The sequence below is a fragment of the Entelurus aequoreus genome, linkage group LG13, assembly GCF_033978785.1.
Source record: "Entelurus aequoreus isolate RoL-2023_Sb linkage group LG13, RoL_Eaeq_v1.1, whole genome shotgun sequence".
NCBI lineage: Eukaryota > Metazoa > Chordata > Actinopteri > Syngnathiformes > Syngnathidae > Entelurus > Entelurus aequoreus.
Window position 1 is genome coordinate 67,946,441 of NC_084743.1, and position 16,756 is coordinate 67,963,196.

General features: G+C 39.7%; 1 protein-coding gene across 6 annotated transcripts in view; it reads left to right on the top strand.

The window, feature by feature from the left end:
- LOC133663648 (delta and Notch-like epidermal growth factor-related receptor) overlaps positions 1–16,756 on the top strand; it is a 130,755-nt gene that overhangs the window by 63,041 nt on the left and 50,958 nt on the right. For 5 of the 6 annotated variants that reach the window (XM_062068284.1, XM_062068287.1, XM_062068285.1 and 2 more), the window contains 3 exons: positions 4,749–5,078; positions 5,152–5,246; positions 11,939–12,102. In XM_062068284.1, the coding sequence (XP_061924268.1) occupies positions 4,749–5,078; positions 5,152–5,246; positions 11,939–12,102 (589 nt within the window). Of the gene's footprint in view, positions 1–4,438; positions 4,464–4,748; positions 5,079–5,151; positions 5,247–11,938; positions 12,103–16,756 lie in introns of those variants that run through there. The other variant, XM_062068289.1, reaches the window with a different exon arrangement.

Consider the following 16,756-nt stretch of genomic DNA (forward strand, 5'->3'; position numbering starts at 1 on the left):
GAAACTTTTCTTACCTTCTGGTACCTGCTGATCTGTATTTGGGATCTGCATAAGTCCTGAAAATTTGCGCGCTTCCGCCATTGTAGTCTGTGCCAACACTGTAATCGATAAGCTTCTTCTTTTTCTCTATCTTCTTGTTATGGGACATTCATCCTCCGCTGTTGCCATTTCTAATATAAAGTAATGTAAAGTTCTTACTTATATCTGTCAGTAAACTCGCCATGAAAGCGCTAAAACATACCGGTGTAGTGAGTTTACATTATTCACCCAAGGAACTTTAGTTATTAGAGAGTTCTGGTCGGATGGTTTCTCACGGGACACATTTCCGGCGTTGTTGTTGCACTAGTGAGCCACGGATGAAGAGATGCTGCTTCGTTATTGAATTAAGTAGAGTCTGAATGTCATTAAAACAGTTAGCTCCATCTTTTGACACTTCTTCCACTCCCGTCCTTGCACGCTACACCGCTACAACAAAGATGACCGGGAGAAGACGCTGCCGTATGTGAGCCACGTAAATAAGACCGCCCACAAAACGGTGCATCCGGAAGCGACTGTCAGAAGACGGCTTGAAGATGGTCTGTAAAACATAATCTATGCAACATTTTGACCAAAGAACCACCATTACATGTTATGTAGACCACAAGGAAGTGTTTTACATTTAGAAAAAAAAATAAAAATAATATGACCACTTTAAAGGCCTACTGAAACCCACTACTACCGACCACGCAGTCTGATAGTTCATATATCAATGATGAAATCTTAACATTGCAACACATGCCAATACGGCCGGGTTAACTTATAAAGTGAAATTTTAAATTTCCCGGCAAACTCCCGGCTGAAAACGTTTCGATATGATGACGTTTGCGCGTGACGTCAATGGTTGAACCGGAAGTATTCAGACACATTGTATCTCAATACAAACTGCTCTGTTTTCATCGCAAAATTCCACAGTATTCTGGACATCTGTGTTGGTGAATCTTTTGCAATTTGTTTAATGAACAATGAAGACTGCAAAGAAGAAAGCTGTAAGTGGGATCGGTGTATTAGCGGCCGGCTGCAGCAACACAACCAGGAGGACTTTGAGTTGGATAGCAGACGCGCTATCCGACGCTAGCTGCCGACCGCATCGATGATCGGGTGAAGTCCTTCGTCGCGCCGTCGATCGCTGGAACGCAGGTGAGCACGGGTGTTGATGAGCAGATGATGGCTGGCGTAGGTGGAACGCTAATGTTTTTATCATAGCTCTGACGAGGTCCCGTAGCTAAGTTAGCTTCAATGGCGTCGTTAGCATCAGCATTGCTAGGCTTCGACAGGCGGCACAGCATTAACCGTGTGGTTACAGGTCCAGTGTTTGGTTCGGTGTCTCCTGATAGTAGTATTGTTGATCTTCTGTCTATCCTTCCAGTCAGGGGCTTATTTATTTTGTTTCTATCTGCATTTTAGCATGATGTTATCACGTTAGCTCCGTAGCTAAAGTGATTCACCGATGTATTGTCATTTACATGTTCAGTCACTGTGAATGTCCATTTCGCGTTCTCGACTCTCATTTTCAAGAGGATATAGTATCCGAGGTGGTTTAAAATACAAATCCGTGATCCACAATAGAAAAAGGAGAAAGTGTGGAATCCAATGAGCCCTTGTACCTAAGTTACGGTCAGAGCGAAAAAAGATACGTCCTGCACTGCAGTCTAGTCCTTCACTCCCACGTTCCTCATCCACGAATCTTTCATCCTCGCTCAAATTAATGGGGTAATCGTCGCTTTCTCGGTCCGAATCGCTCTCACTGCTGGTGTAAACAATGGGGAAATGTGAGGAGCCCTTCAACCTGCGAAGTCACGCTACTTCCGGTACAGGCAAGGCTTTTTTTATCAGCGACCAAAAGTTGCGAACTTTATCGTCGATGTTCTCTACTAAATCCTTTCAGCAAAAATATGGCAATATTGCGAAATGATCAAGTATGACACATAGAATGGATCTGCTATCCTCGTTTAAATAAAAAAAAATCATTTCAGTAGGCCTTTAATGCGCCCTATAATCCGGTGTGCCTTTTGTATGAAAATAGACCTGACTAGACCCACTCATCGGCGGTGCGCCCTATGGTCCGTAAAATATGGTACACTTGTTAAATAAAAACCTCTGCCTTGTTTATAATGAATTTTCAGGCCTACTACGCTACTGTAATTTAATGTTTGTCATTATGGTGGTACTTGAAGAGCCAAGTGTTTTCTGAGACGGTACCCGGTGAACAAAGTTTGAGAGCCACTACCCAAGCTTACAGTGTTTTGGTGTGGAAAGTTTGAGTGACAGTGTGCTAATTCTCCCTCATTAATGTGTTTTGAAACTTCCACAAGAGCGTTAACAAGGTCAGGGTCTCTTTTTATCTCATGTTAATCACACCACATGTGGTGGAAAATAAGCAGGGGAAATAGCTTTTAAAGTCCACCCCGCGTGCACATGTGACGAATAAAAGAATTAGAAATGAACATCTTCATCCACAGTTTATTTGCTTGGGGACTTGGTTAGAGCGTTATTATCGCACGTCTGTTATTTGGTCTCTTCCCAGGTAGGCACTTTGTTTTTCTCCTGCTGGTATTAAGTCTGTTTTGTGAAAACATTTAAATCATTGAGTTGCAGACATTAGAAGCTGCTTCAGTGAAATCCTTAAAAAAAACAAAACTAAGAGAGCTGAAGCTTAAGAAGCAAAGGCACTATGATGTCAGCCAGCTATGCAAGCTTTGTCCTCCTTCACCTTCAACATTCTTGCAGGAATATGTTTCTCCAAATGTGCTTAAATATTGATGAAAGGACACAGCATGATGGCTGCCAAGATGTGTTTGTTCATAGTTCTGTGTGTGATTTGTATTCCTTCTCTGTTGGGGACCACTACCAGATATTTGACAAACCCTGTGGGGTCAATTGGGATCATCTGGGGCAAACACGCTGCACCGCACTGCAGTGAACAGAAAACACTGTTTTGTCATACTTGGTGCAACTTTCTTTGAAAAAAACCAACACTTTTTGCCATTTTTTAAAAACACTAGTGGCCACATTAAGCTACTGCAGCACTCCTGATTTGTTTTTACAATTACAGTAGTACATTATTGTTACAGTTGCTGTGAATCGCAAATTAAAGGGGTGATATCAAAATGATTTTGGATAGAGATGTCCGATAATGACTTTTTTGCCGATATCCGATATTCCGATATTGTCCAACTCTTAATTACCGATACCGATATATACAGTTGTGGAATTAACACATTATTATGCCTAATTTTGTTGTGATGCATTAAACAATATAACAAGGTTTTCCAAAATAAGAGAACAACTTCAACTCAAGTTATGGAAAAAAGTGCCAACATGGCACTGCCATATTTGTTATATAAGTCACAAATTGCATTACTTTTTTTAACATGCCTCAAAACAGCAGCTTGGAATTTGGGACATGCTCTCCCTGAGAGAGCATGAGGAGGTTGAGGTGGGTGGGGTTAGAGGGGGCGGGGTTGAGGTGGGGGGGTAGGGGGTAGCGGGGGTGTATATTGTAGCGTCCCGGAAGAGTTAGTGCTGCAAGGGGTTCTGGGTATTTGTTCTGTTGTGTTTATGTTGTGTTACGGTGCGGATGTTCTCCTGAAATTTGTTTGTCATTCTTGTTTGGTGTGGGTTCACAGTGTGGCGCATATTTGTAACAGCTATTTTATTTGGTACATGGTGTAATGATAAGTGTGACCAGTAGATGGCAGTCACACATAAGAGATACGTGTAGACTGCAGGATGACACTTATAAACAACACCACAACTTTAAATGTTCCATTGAGAATATAGAACATTACACACGGCGCTCAAAAATCTGTCAAAATGTTCTAGTACGACTTGGTAAGCCATCAAGCCGCACCGCTTGATGGATTGTCAACATACAAGTATTACTATGGTGTGTGTGTATAAGGACGGCAAAATGACACCCATTAGCAGACATATTATCTGCCGTTTTGTTTTGCAATATTATGCAAAAGGAACTTTTCTTACCTTCTGGTACCTGCTGATGTGTATTTGGGCTCTGCATTAGTCCTGAAAATTTGCGCCCGTCCGTCATTGTAGTCCGTGGCGACACCGTAGTCAACAAGCGTCTTCTTTTTCTCTATCTTCTTGTTATGGGGCATTTCTAGTATGAAGTAGCGTAAAGTTCTAACTTGTATCTCGCTATGGAAGCGCTAGAAGTTACCAGTGTAGTGGGTTTTGATAATTCACCCATGGAACTTTAGTAATTAGAGAGTTCCGGTCGGACGGTTTTCCACGGGACATGGTTTCACTAGTGAGCCATGGATGAGAAGACGCTGCTCCGTTGTTGATTTAAGTAAAGTTTGAATGTCATTAAAACAGTTAGCTCCATCTTTTGACACTTCTTCCACTCCCGTCCTTGCACGCTACACCGCTACAACAAAGATGACGGGGAGAAGACGATGTCGAAGGTGAGCCAAGTAAATAAGACCGCCCACAAAACGGCATATTCTGAAGCGACTTTCAGAAAGTGACTAGAAGATGGTCTGTAAAACATAATCTATGCAGCATTTTGACCAAAGAACCACCATTACATGTTATGTAGACCACAAGGACGTGTTTTACATGTAGAAAAAAATCAAATAATATGACCCCTTTAATGCGCCCTATAATCCGGTTCGCCTTTCGTATGAAAAAAACCTGACTAGACCCACCTTATAATCTTTCTGTGTCTCTATTTATTCCGCTTATTTCAGTTTTTCACAGACCCATGTTCCAGCAGTCCCTGTCTCCATGGAAACTGCAGCCTGCACAATGGAGAGGAGGAGGGGGAGCCGACTTACACCTGTGAATGCAGTGACGGCTTTGAGGGCCCTAAGTGTGATCAGATGCTACCGGACCTGGCTGACTGGGAGCCCGTGACACCGTCTGCCCCTGAACTGGCCACCCCCGTCGCTTCCACAACACCCGCCGCCACTCAGCCATCCACCGAGCCCACCAGCACAACACCAGTGCCTCAGACCCTGCAGCCGTGGCAACCCAAAACTGGGCAGCGGCTTCTGATGGTGCCATGGGAGGAAGACAGGGTCAGAAAACATGTTTTTTTTGGTTGTTCTTGACGGCAGAACCGGCTAAACACAACATTATGTTTGTGTTTAGGTCACAGAGGGTCTGCACTGTGTGAGCCCAGAGCTGTGCGAGCTGACAGCAACTCTGACTTTATCTCTGGAGGTGCCAGAGGAAACGGCTGTAAAGTAAGCTATCACAGTCGTTTTTTGGCTTATTCTTCTTTTCTCTGAGGAATGCTACATCAAAACATATTTTACTCATTGTTAGGGATGTACCGATACAACTTTTTCACTTTTGATACAATATACAGTGGATCTTTGTTTCATTAACTTAATTTGGTTCTTGAACAGGGTTTGTAAATAGAAGAGTTTGGATATTGATGCAAATATCTCCGTAAGAAAAAAATTTAAACATGGGTTCTAACCTTAGTAAAAATTTGTAGACTTTAAACACAATATTAAGTGATATGCAGGACAGTATATCAAACATAACATAACAAGGTTGTGACAGATCAAAAACAAACTAAGTCAAAACAACTATCTGAACTGTCCTCGTATGTTGCCGCCATGCCGACACACACACACACACACACACACACACACACACACACACACACACACACACACACACACACACTCACACACACACTCACACACACACTGTCATTAGCCCTGTGGTGCACCTGGGGTGCACTCACAGGCATGCTAATTACCAAGATTAGTTTTAGACTGCAACAATTGTTCAAGTAAGGACACATATTACATACAGTACAGGCCAAAAGTTTGGACACACCTTCTCTTCATTCAATGCATTTTCATTATTTTCATGACTATTTACATCGTAGATTGTCACTGAAGGCATCAAAACTATGAATGAACACGTGGAGTTATGTACTTAACAAAAAAAGTGAAATAACTGAAAACATTATATTCTAGTTTCTTCATAATAGCTACTCTTTGCTCTGATTACTGCTTTGCACACTCTTTGCATTCTCTAGATGAGCTTCAAGAGGTAGTCACCTGAAATGGTTTTCACTTCACAGGTTTGCTTGAAGCACATCGAGAGAATGCCAAGAGTGTGCGAAAAATTAATCAGCGCAAAGGGTGGCTATTTTGAAGAAACTAGAATATAAAACATGTTTTCAGTTATTTCACCTTTTTTTGTTGAGTACATAACTCCACATGTGTTCATTTATAGTCTTGATGCCTTTAGTGACAATCTACAATGTAAATAGTCATGAAAATAAAGAAAATGCATTGAATGAGAAGGTGTGTCCAAACTTTTGGCCTGTACTGTATGTCAAGCTTGTGTACTAGTGTGTGCGTAGCTGTTGTGTAGTTCCTAGTAGCTTTAGACTGCCATGTTTACCTTTTGAAAATGTCTTCACTAAAATACAAATGTGCTTATAGGAGAACTTTTACCTCTTAACTGGCTGTCCATTTTTGCACAAGTAAACGAACTGCAGTCCTGCTCGTATCGGAACATTTATATCGGAGATTTTAGATGCTAGTCGATATAATCCGATTCTCGTTTTTTGGTCGATATCAATATCAGATCGGTACACCGCTACACATTACACTATAGTCTTAACGTGGGCTATGCTAGTCATCATCATCATCATCATCATCAATCTTTATTGCAGACCTTAAGATCCATTAAACATATAAAAACACAATACAAAACATTAAAAATAAAACATTAAAAACAAAACAATAAAACATAAAGCCAAAATGTCAGTTTCTGACATACAAACATGTGTGCCAATGGTTCCACAGTCCAGATGAGTACCTAACAGAACTGCGGCCAGGGTTCGTTATCACAGTGATTATGTCATTTTCAGACTCAAATGCCCTACACATAAACTTATACATAAGGTTGCGTAGCAACGCTGAGAAAGTGGGCACCCCAGCACTAACAAACATCTGGCTTGCACTGGAGCTTCTTGGAATTCCCAGGATCAGCCTCATACAATCATTATAAGCAATCTGCAGCTAGTGTCTCTGCAAGTCAACATTTCTGAACGTACTGTAGGTTATAATGCCCCGAACAATAACATTTTGTACACTAATCAAGCCTCAGAACAACAAAACACCGTGTCACTCCTAATGTCCGCAAGTAATAGAATAGTAGCACCTTTATTTTGTCTTCATGTCTGTTTTTACAAACATTTCATAGACATTGCAGTGGAGTGCAGTCCCTCCGACTGACCTATGGGACCAGAAACAATGTATTACTCATGCAGGTGTTGTACATCTTTTCAGCATACACGCTCGTAAAAAAGCGTTACAATATCTCTGTCGGAAAGGTCAATGAATTATGCAAAAGTAAGAGTCAAGGACAAGGTTCCATGTCCTTGATGTTGCCCTCCATTTCAAATGGTGAGTCAGTGATCATGGTTGGAGACAGGCGATGTGCAGTGAGAATTAATCAGCTCAGGCAGCATTGTTTGTGTACTAAGTTTTGTGAGTCGACTCCTTTGCTGGGCTGAATGCTAAACTACAGTACATCGTCACTCGCTGTACCACTTTGACTGAATCCACTTTTTTATACAGTACAGATTTGCTCCTAAAGTCATCTCAATTACTTTTAAGACCCAAAACGATTATATTTTAACAAGTAATCCGTTTTACTGTGTAGTGTGTACCTGGCATGGAATCAATTAGATGCCTGTTTACAGTCACACTGCTATTGACCAGTCTATCATGTGTTTGCCAGCCAAATAGGCTCCATAAATGACAAAGAAATGGATGGAATATTAATCGTATAAGAGATAAGAGAGCAATGCACATAGCAAAGCAGTAATAGTTTATAATGATGTGCAATAATGTAGTGATTCTACTATCAATGGGAACATAGTTTATACTACAACTTTTCCCTGGAGGCAGGAGATACTAATTATCATCATTCATAAGCAGCTAAGAGATTGTTGCATCATGTTTAAAACCCACTGCAATGTAAGCCAATGGCAACATAACAAATTGGTTAGTCGGTCCTAACTACCGGTAGTTTTCTCCCCAGACACAATTTAATGAATCGTAGTATTCTTATGCTGTGTTTCGGAAAACTGGGAAGTCAGGAAAGTTCAGAAAGTGCTTCGCAACGTTGCTCCAGGTTGGACCCCTAGGCCACGTGTGCTCTAAGTGGGGTCAGAGGGCCAAAGTTGGTCCACTGAGTTGTTTTGTTTAGACTACCGTAGGCGGCTTCTCAAATATAATAAATATAGTATTCAGGCCGACCCCTTTTTAGCTCACATGAATTAATGATGTCCCGATCAACCTTTTTCGCCATCTGATTTCATGCGCTTGCAATGTAATTTATCAGTCCTGAAACAGTTTTGAAGTTGCGGTTTCGTGTCTACATTTAGCACGTCTTGAAGGTGTGTGCAAACAGGCACAGCTACGCACAAACGGCAGTGGCGGGGTCAGAAAGAGGCGATCGCTGCAATGACGGACGATGGAGAAAGATCTTTGTCTGAGCTTGTGTCGACAATCGTGATATTTCTATCAAAAAAATATATATATTAAAATTATCATCTGTCCAGCAAGTACATTTTTGAGCTGATGAATCACTTAAGGGCTGATTTGGAGACAGGAGTGTGAGTCTCTTTTATTAATAGTTTCTTTTTTCATTTAGGAGATGTTAAAAAGTGTTAAAACAACGTTGTGCGGTCTCCAGGTGTGTGCTAAATATAGTTCTGTTGTCTAGATCAGTGATTTTCAACCTTTTTTGAGCCGCGGCACACTTTTTACATTTACAAAATCCTGCGGCACACCACCAACCAAAATGACACTCTAACACAGTATATAATACATATAGTTAATAATATAGTTTCTAAATGTATTTATACTCACCTAGTGTAAAACCTGGGCCTGTTTCGATGAACACAAAATGGGCGTATTGCCTCGAGCTCACCGTCTTGTCTTTTTTATTTTGTCGACCACTCATACTAGGGCCTTCATCTGGGTCAGAATTTTGTCCAGGACCCTGTTCGGCATTTGCATTTTCCCTTCTCAAAAACTTCTCCATCACTGTCACTTGCTCGCCTCCTCATGTAATCCCAAACTGTCACTGTCTCGCGTCGCGCAGCGCTAACTCGATTGTCTTTACAGGTATTTATCGCCCTCTGCTGCCACCTACTGAAATAGAAAAGTATTACATTATCTGACGCACTTTATTACAGCACAGACACCCGACAATGGTTACCGTATTTTTCGGATTATAAATCACAGTTTTTTTTCATAGTTTGGCCAGGTGTGCGACTTATACTCTGGAGCGTTTTATGTGTGAAATTATTAACACATATTAACACAGGCTGGAATAATTGGAACTGCAACTGACGATGACTCCTCCGATAGAAGAGGAAGCGGCGCATTGTCTACCTTTGGATTTGGCAGAGTTGTTTACAAGCGACACCAAGGAAGAAGATTTCATGGGATTTAGCGATTAGGAGTGACAGATTGTTTGGTAAACGTATAACATGTTCTATATGTTATAGTTGTTTGAATGACTTTTACCATAATATGTTACGTTAATATACCAGGCACGTTCTTAGTTGGTTATTTATGCGTCATATAACGTACACTTATTCAGCCTGTTGTTCACTATTCTTTGTTTATTTTAAATTGCCTTTCAAATGTCTATTCTTGGTGTTGGATTTTATCAAATAAATTTCCCCCCAAAATGCGACTTATATATGTTTTTTTCCTTCTTTATTATGCATTTTTGGCCGGTGCGATTTATACTCCGGAGCGATTTATAATCCGAAAAATCTGTTAATAGTAGATATTACATAATTTCCCACGGCACACCTGACGATCCCTAGTGTGCCGCGGCACACTGGTTGAAAATCACTGGCCTAGATTGCACTAGATCTATGTTGGTACTGATTCTAGTGGTGTGCCGCATGTTCAATATAGCAACTTAGCAAAACACCACAGGTTGGAGCATGATGTTGGATGTTTGAAGGGGAACTGCACTTTTTGGGGAATTTTGCCTATCAATCACAATCATGAGAGACAAAGAACACACGTCTTTTTTTATTTTTTATTTAAAAGATAAGTGGGAGTCAGCGTTGTAGCCTTCAAAGCCCTCTAAGAACTTCAAAACCCTTCCTCAATGTTTTATATACACACTGCAAGTATACAGGTATATATATAATCAAGTAACAGACACGTTCATAACAATATGTACAATATTTACAGTATTTGTCATTTTAAGTAATACCGGAACTAATTATTTACGTTTGCATAGCAGCGCATTTGAGACTTCTGGCAACAAATGTGTGTTCCTACTTCCGGAAACGCTCGAGTATGGCAGACTTCAAATTAATATTCACTACTACAGATGTCCGATAATATCGGACTGGCGATATTATCGGCCGATAAATGCTTTAAAATGTAATATCGGAAATTATAGGTATCGGTTTCAAAAAGTAAAATTTATGACTTTTTAAAACGCCGCTGTACGGAGTGGTACACGGACGTAGGGAGAAGTACAGAGCAGTTGCGTCTCCCAGTCATACTTGCCAACACTCCCGATTTTCCAGAGCGACTCCCGAATTTCAGTGCCCCTCCCGAAAATCTCCCGGGGCAACCATTCTCCCGAATTTCTCCCGATTTCCACCCAGACAGCAATATTGGGGGCGTGCCTTAAAGGCACTGCATTTGCGTGCCGGCCCAATCACATAATATCTACGGCTTTTCACACAAGTGAATGCAAGGCATACTTGATCATTTGCCGATATCCAATATTCCGATATTGTCCAACTCTTAATTACCGATTCCGATATCAACCGATGCCGATATATACAGTCGTGGAATTAACACATTATTATGCCTAATTTTGTTGTGATGCCCCACTGGATGCATTAAACAATGTAACAAGGTTTTCCAAAATAAATCAACTCAAGTTATGGAAAAAAATGCCAACATGGCACTGCCATATTTATTATTGAAGTCACAAAGTATTTGTTCTGTTGTGTTACGGTGCGGATGTTCTCCCGATAATATCGGCAGTTTGATATTATCGGACATCCCTAGTTGTGAACAATCGGCAAAATTCCAGAAAAAGTGCAGTCCCCTTTAAGTCAAAGTAGGTCACCCGCAACATGTCCACTAATATCACACACGATTGTTTCGTTTGCAGTTTAGAGTACACTCGTATAGTAGCTCATGGCATATAGCTTGAATCAAATGCTAGCTCGTACTGCCACTAACCATCCATCTATTTCCTATGTCACTCGTCCTCATTAAAGTCAAATATTTGCTAGAGTCTATCCCAGCTGACTTTGAGTGAGAGGTGGCTTCCACCCCGGACCAGTCACCAGTCAATACAGGACACAAACGTGACACATTCATAAATATGGTTGTTTAGAGTCTACAATTAGCCGACCTTGCATGTTTTCGGGATGTGTGAGGTAGTTGTGGCGAACATGCAAACTCCACACAGAAATTCTCCCATTTCAGATCTAAACCACAGGTCCATCATTCGACTGGCAAACACAATAGTCCAGGATATGACTCACCCACTACACCAATACATCATCCCACTACCATCAGGGCGCAGGTACGGTACTATCAAATTCCGGAGGGCCCACCTCGGGAAAAGCCTTATCCCTGCAGCTATAGCCGCCCTAAACAGCAGGCCCGGCCGACCTGTCTGACAAGCCTGTAAATGTGTTGGTCATGTATGATGTCTTTTTGTTATTTTTGTTCGTGATGTGTAATGTCTATTATTTAAATGTACGGCAGTGAAAATGAATTTCCCCAACGGGGACCAATAAATCTAAATAAAAAATATATCTCCTGACTGTGAGGCACGCATGCTAACCATTATCCGACTATGCTAAGCTCTCACTGACACCTCACTGCTCCAACAGGTTGTTGGTGAATGCCACTGGAGCTCCTGTGCTGTGGCGTGTAAATGAAGAAGGTTTCCTGCGATCTTCCGTTTCAAATGGCTCCAAATTGTGGTTCCTGCAGGCCTCCAATGGGCTGGTGGTGCCAGACCATGCGTTACCTCTGGGACAAAACTACTTCATCAGTAAGATGCTGTTAATTTCCCTGAACCTAAAACTGACTTCTGTTTACACACCCTGACATAATTGGACCATTTCGTTATTGTAACTCCCTCAACAGAACTCTAAATATGATGAACACATATTGAAATAGGGCTGCAACCCTTAGTTCGATTAGAAAAAAGCTTTGATTTATATTTTGTTGTTTCGATTAATCGTTTGATAAGTGTAGCTCAGTGGTTCTTTACCTTGTTGGAGGTACCAAACCCCACGCGCATTCACCGAACCCTTTTTTAGTGAAAAATAAAATGGTTTTTTTTCAAATTCAACACAAAGTTATATGTTTTTGGTAACACTTTAGTATGGGGGACATATTCCAAGTAACAAAGACTTAATTTAGAGTTATTTGGACACTAGGGGAACATATTCTAAGTAACAAAGACTTAATTTAGAGTTATTTGGTTAGGGTCAGGGTTAGAGGTTTAGGGTTATAATAAGGCCATGCCGAATAAGGCATTAATAAGTACTTAATAATGACTAGTTAAGAGCCAATATGTTACTAATTTGCATGTTAATAAGCAACTAATTAATGATGAATATGTTCCCCATACTAAAGTGTTACCATGTTTTTTTACTGGTGCACAAAATGAACCGTGCATGAACATCACCTTGTTCAAACAACAAAACCAACACAGTGCATAAACTCACAACAAATTACACACCTGCAAATCAGTGTGACTTTTGCTGTTGCCGTATCCGTAATACGCCGATAGGGAGAAGTGTTTATTTACACGATGAGTCGGGTGTGTTTTGAGCTCCGCCGAACCCTGAGGCCGACTCACCGAACCTCTAGGGTTCGATCGAACCCAGGTTAAAAACCACTGGTGTAGCTAATAAAAATGGATGAAATGTGGACCGCATGGAGTGCCCGGAACTTGAAATACGCAGACATAGTTTTCGCACAGCCATTGCAATAAGGCGCACATTAGGGCGGTGGTTTGTGGGTGCCATTATCTGTGTAGTGGCAAACTCAGATTTTATTTAATTTTTTATTAATGCAAACATGTTAAAAGTGCAATTTCAATGACCATTTATAAGACAAAAATGAAGTTTATGGCATGTAGAAAAGTTGTTAATTTCAGCTATTTTCCCTGAAGTATGCATTGAGGTTATAAAGTGTGTTTTATCAGATTACTCGATTAATCAAACAACCTATTTGACAGGTTACCCGATTACTAAAATAACCAATAGCTGCAGTCCTATATTGAACTACCGGTACTCAAAAAGTGCATTGGCTCATCCCAGGCAACAGTTTGTACAAGGATCCTACAGCATGGCAAAGATGAACTATTGGGTAACAGGACGAAAAGTTTTTAGCTTAGAACTAGCAAATACATCAAGTATAACCGCGGGGCTTTCATGCTCATAGCATGTTGACACTAGCCAGCAGGCACAAGACATTGATTATACATACATGTCCTTTAAAACTGACTTTGAAAGAACGTTGCAAGATAGTTGTATTTGTGAATTGAGACAACGTTGATGTCCAACGTTGGATCCACGTTGTTGGTTGGTAAATTTCAGAGGTCAAATCAACGTCACGACCTGACATTGAATAAACATCGTCAAAAAGTATGTTGTTTCAATGTTGTATTTGTGTTGTAGAATATTAGTTGGGAAATTACCGACATTCAATGGTCAAATCAACGTCAGAACCCGACATTGATTAAACGTTGTCAAAAAGCATGTTGTTTCAACGTTATGTTTGATTTGCTCAACGTCAGGACCTAATTCAACAAGTTCTCAACGTTGTTCTAATTATAATTATTATTGTGGACCATGTGTTTTTCGGAACATTGCAAATTTGTTAGAGTTCATTATTTTTTTATTATTTAGGGTAACAGGACTCAGAGAAAACCTAGAAATTAAAGTGTGACTTTTAACTAAATAGTAGTCGTCTTTTTAAAGAAAATAGATGTGATGTACAGTTGGGATAACAAATAAAAATATATTCAAAAAATGTTACGTTCATGGAGGATTTACAGTAATTAAAGTGTGACTTTTAACTAAATAGTAGTCGTCTTTTTAAAGAAAATAGATGTGAAGTACAGTTGGGATAAGAAATAAAAATATATTTAAAAAATATTACGTTCATGGAGGATTTACAGTATATTTCATAGTAAAGTATAATGTTAGGAAGCATGGCAGGCAACACATGCTATTTTCTCAGTGTTCAAGGTAGTTTAAATATGTTTAAAACTATATTTATTGAATATGCAAACAGATTAATGTCTACGACGCTGCTTCATTAAAATGTATTTGCAGTCATTTTATCCTAAATTTACAAATCATATTTCTGAGGGACGCAAATGGCACCGATTTGGTGGAATGGCCTAATTGCTTTAAAGCAGCGTCCTGCAACGTTTTCCAGGCCAGTAACCCTCAAACTGACCTAGAGACTTAACGGGGACCCCTGTTTATATATCCTGTAAAAAAAATTGTGATTTAAATTAAAACTGTCCAAAAGGTACCTTGTTATTGTTCAATAATAAGATATTCAAATAATACAGAAAGCGCGGCTAATAGCTGGCTGGCAACTGGCGTGATAATCGCTAGTTGGCAACTAGGACCACTAATCGCCAAATGGAAACTGGCACGCTAATGACTAGCTGGACACTAGCTTGCTAATCACCAGCTGGCAGCTAAAACCACTAATTGCTTTCTAGCAACCAGAATGCTAATCGCTAGCTTGCAACCATTATGCTAATTACTAGCTGGCCACTAGCATGCTTATCGTCAGCTAGCAGCTAATAGCTAGGTGACAACTGGAGCACTAATCGCTAACATTAATATAAAATAAATATTCATGTTCATATTTACTGCTATTTCTAAACTACATTGTGTTGGAATGTTAATGTGTATTTTAAGACATTTATTCATATATATATATATATATATATATATATATATATATACACACACTATATTGCCAAAAGTATTTGGCCACCTGCCTTGACTCACATATGAACTTGAAGTGCCATCCCATTCCTAACCCATAGGTTTCAATATGATGTCAGTCCACCTTTTGCAGCTATTACAGCTTCAACTCTTCTGGGAAGGCTGTCCACAAGGTTGTGGAGTGTGTTTATAAGAATTTTCCACCATTCTTCCAAAAGCGCATTGGTGAGGTCACACACTGATTAGTGGCCTGGCTCTCAGTCTCCGTTCTAATTCATCCCAAAGGTGTTCTGTCGGGTTCAGGTCAGGACTCTGTCTAGGCCAGTCAAGTTCATCCACACCAGGCTCTGGTGCACAGTCATGTTGGAAGAGGAAGGAGCCCGCTCCAAACTGTTCCCACAAGGCTGGGAGCATGGAATTGTCCAAAATGTTTTGGTATCCTGGAGCATTCTTTTAGCAATACTTTTGGCAATATAGTGTATATATACAGTATATACATATGAACAATTATATTTAAAAAAAGTCTAATCCAGTGGTTCTCTAACTTTTTTCACTTAGTACCACCTCAGAAAACACCTGGCTCTCCAAGTACCACCATAATGACCAACATTAAAAATACAATAGCGTAGTAGGCCTAAGTATTCATTAAAAACAAGGCAGAAGTTTTATTTAACAAGTATCAAGACCACTGTAACATTACACACAGTTTGAACAGTAACACTGTGTTTGAATATTGAATTAATTATTTGGCGTACCACTAGATGAAGAACCATTGGTCTAATCAACCAAAAATGTTGAAGAGTTTATATTATTTTCTTGTCAACAATCACATTAAAAAAGTTTAACTCAAAATTATATAAGCAATATTTTCATAAAATAAAAATGCTATCACATACAAAGTAACTATTTTATTACTAAGAACAGGGAAAAGGGTGCACTATTGTACTGAATGATTAGCAGACCTGTGTGTGCTTTACATGCCTGATGCTGTTTGACAAGGCAGCCTGTCTGCTGATCTTGATATATCAGATAACTGACAGCTTCGGGACAACATGGGGGGTTAAACAAGCAGGAGGGGGGCAATTTAGGGGGTAGGCTGATAAGGATTGAGAGCGATAGATAAGGTACAGATTGGGAATGCATAAGGAGGAGCAGATTGAAGGTCTAGTTCAGGGGTGTCAAACTCAAATACAGAGTGGGCCAAAATTTAAAACTGAACAAAGCCGCGGGCCAAGGTTGAACAAATTAACCTTTTAATAGGGACCCAAACAAGTTTTGCATTGAATATTGAACAAGCAAGGCTTATATAACTTTATAGTGACATGCAAAATAATAATAATAATAATTAAAAAATATCAATGGCATATTAAATAAAATTTAAATAAAAATTGAATGCCTCTTTTCTATTTGCAGCCTTCTGAGGTAAATATCAAAATAAACTTTTTCCACAGGCTAATAATACATTTGAAAACAAAATAACAATAATGAATGAATCAAATATTCAAGCCTTGAAGTAGCAAAAGAAAGTGCATGAATAAAACGTTAATTATTGCTCAGTTTGCTACACTGATTTGCTTTAACACTGAATATGGAACAAGCAACGCTTATACAACTTAATAGTGCAAAATCAACTTTCAAAAAACAAACGAAAAAACATCAATGGTATATTAAATAAAATGTAAATAAAAAATGTTATGCCTCTTTTCTATTTGCAGCCTTCTG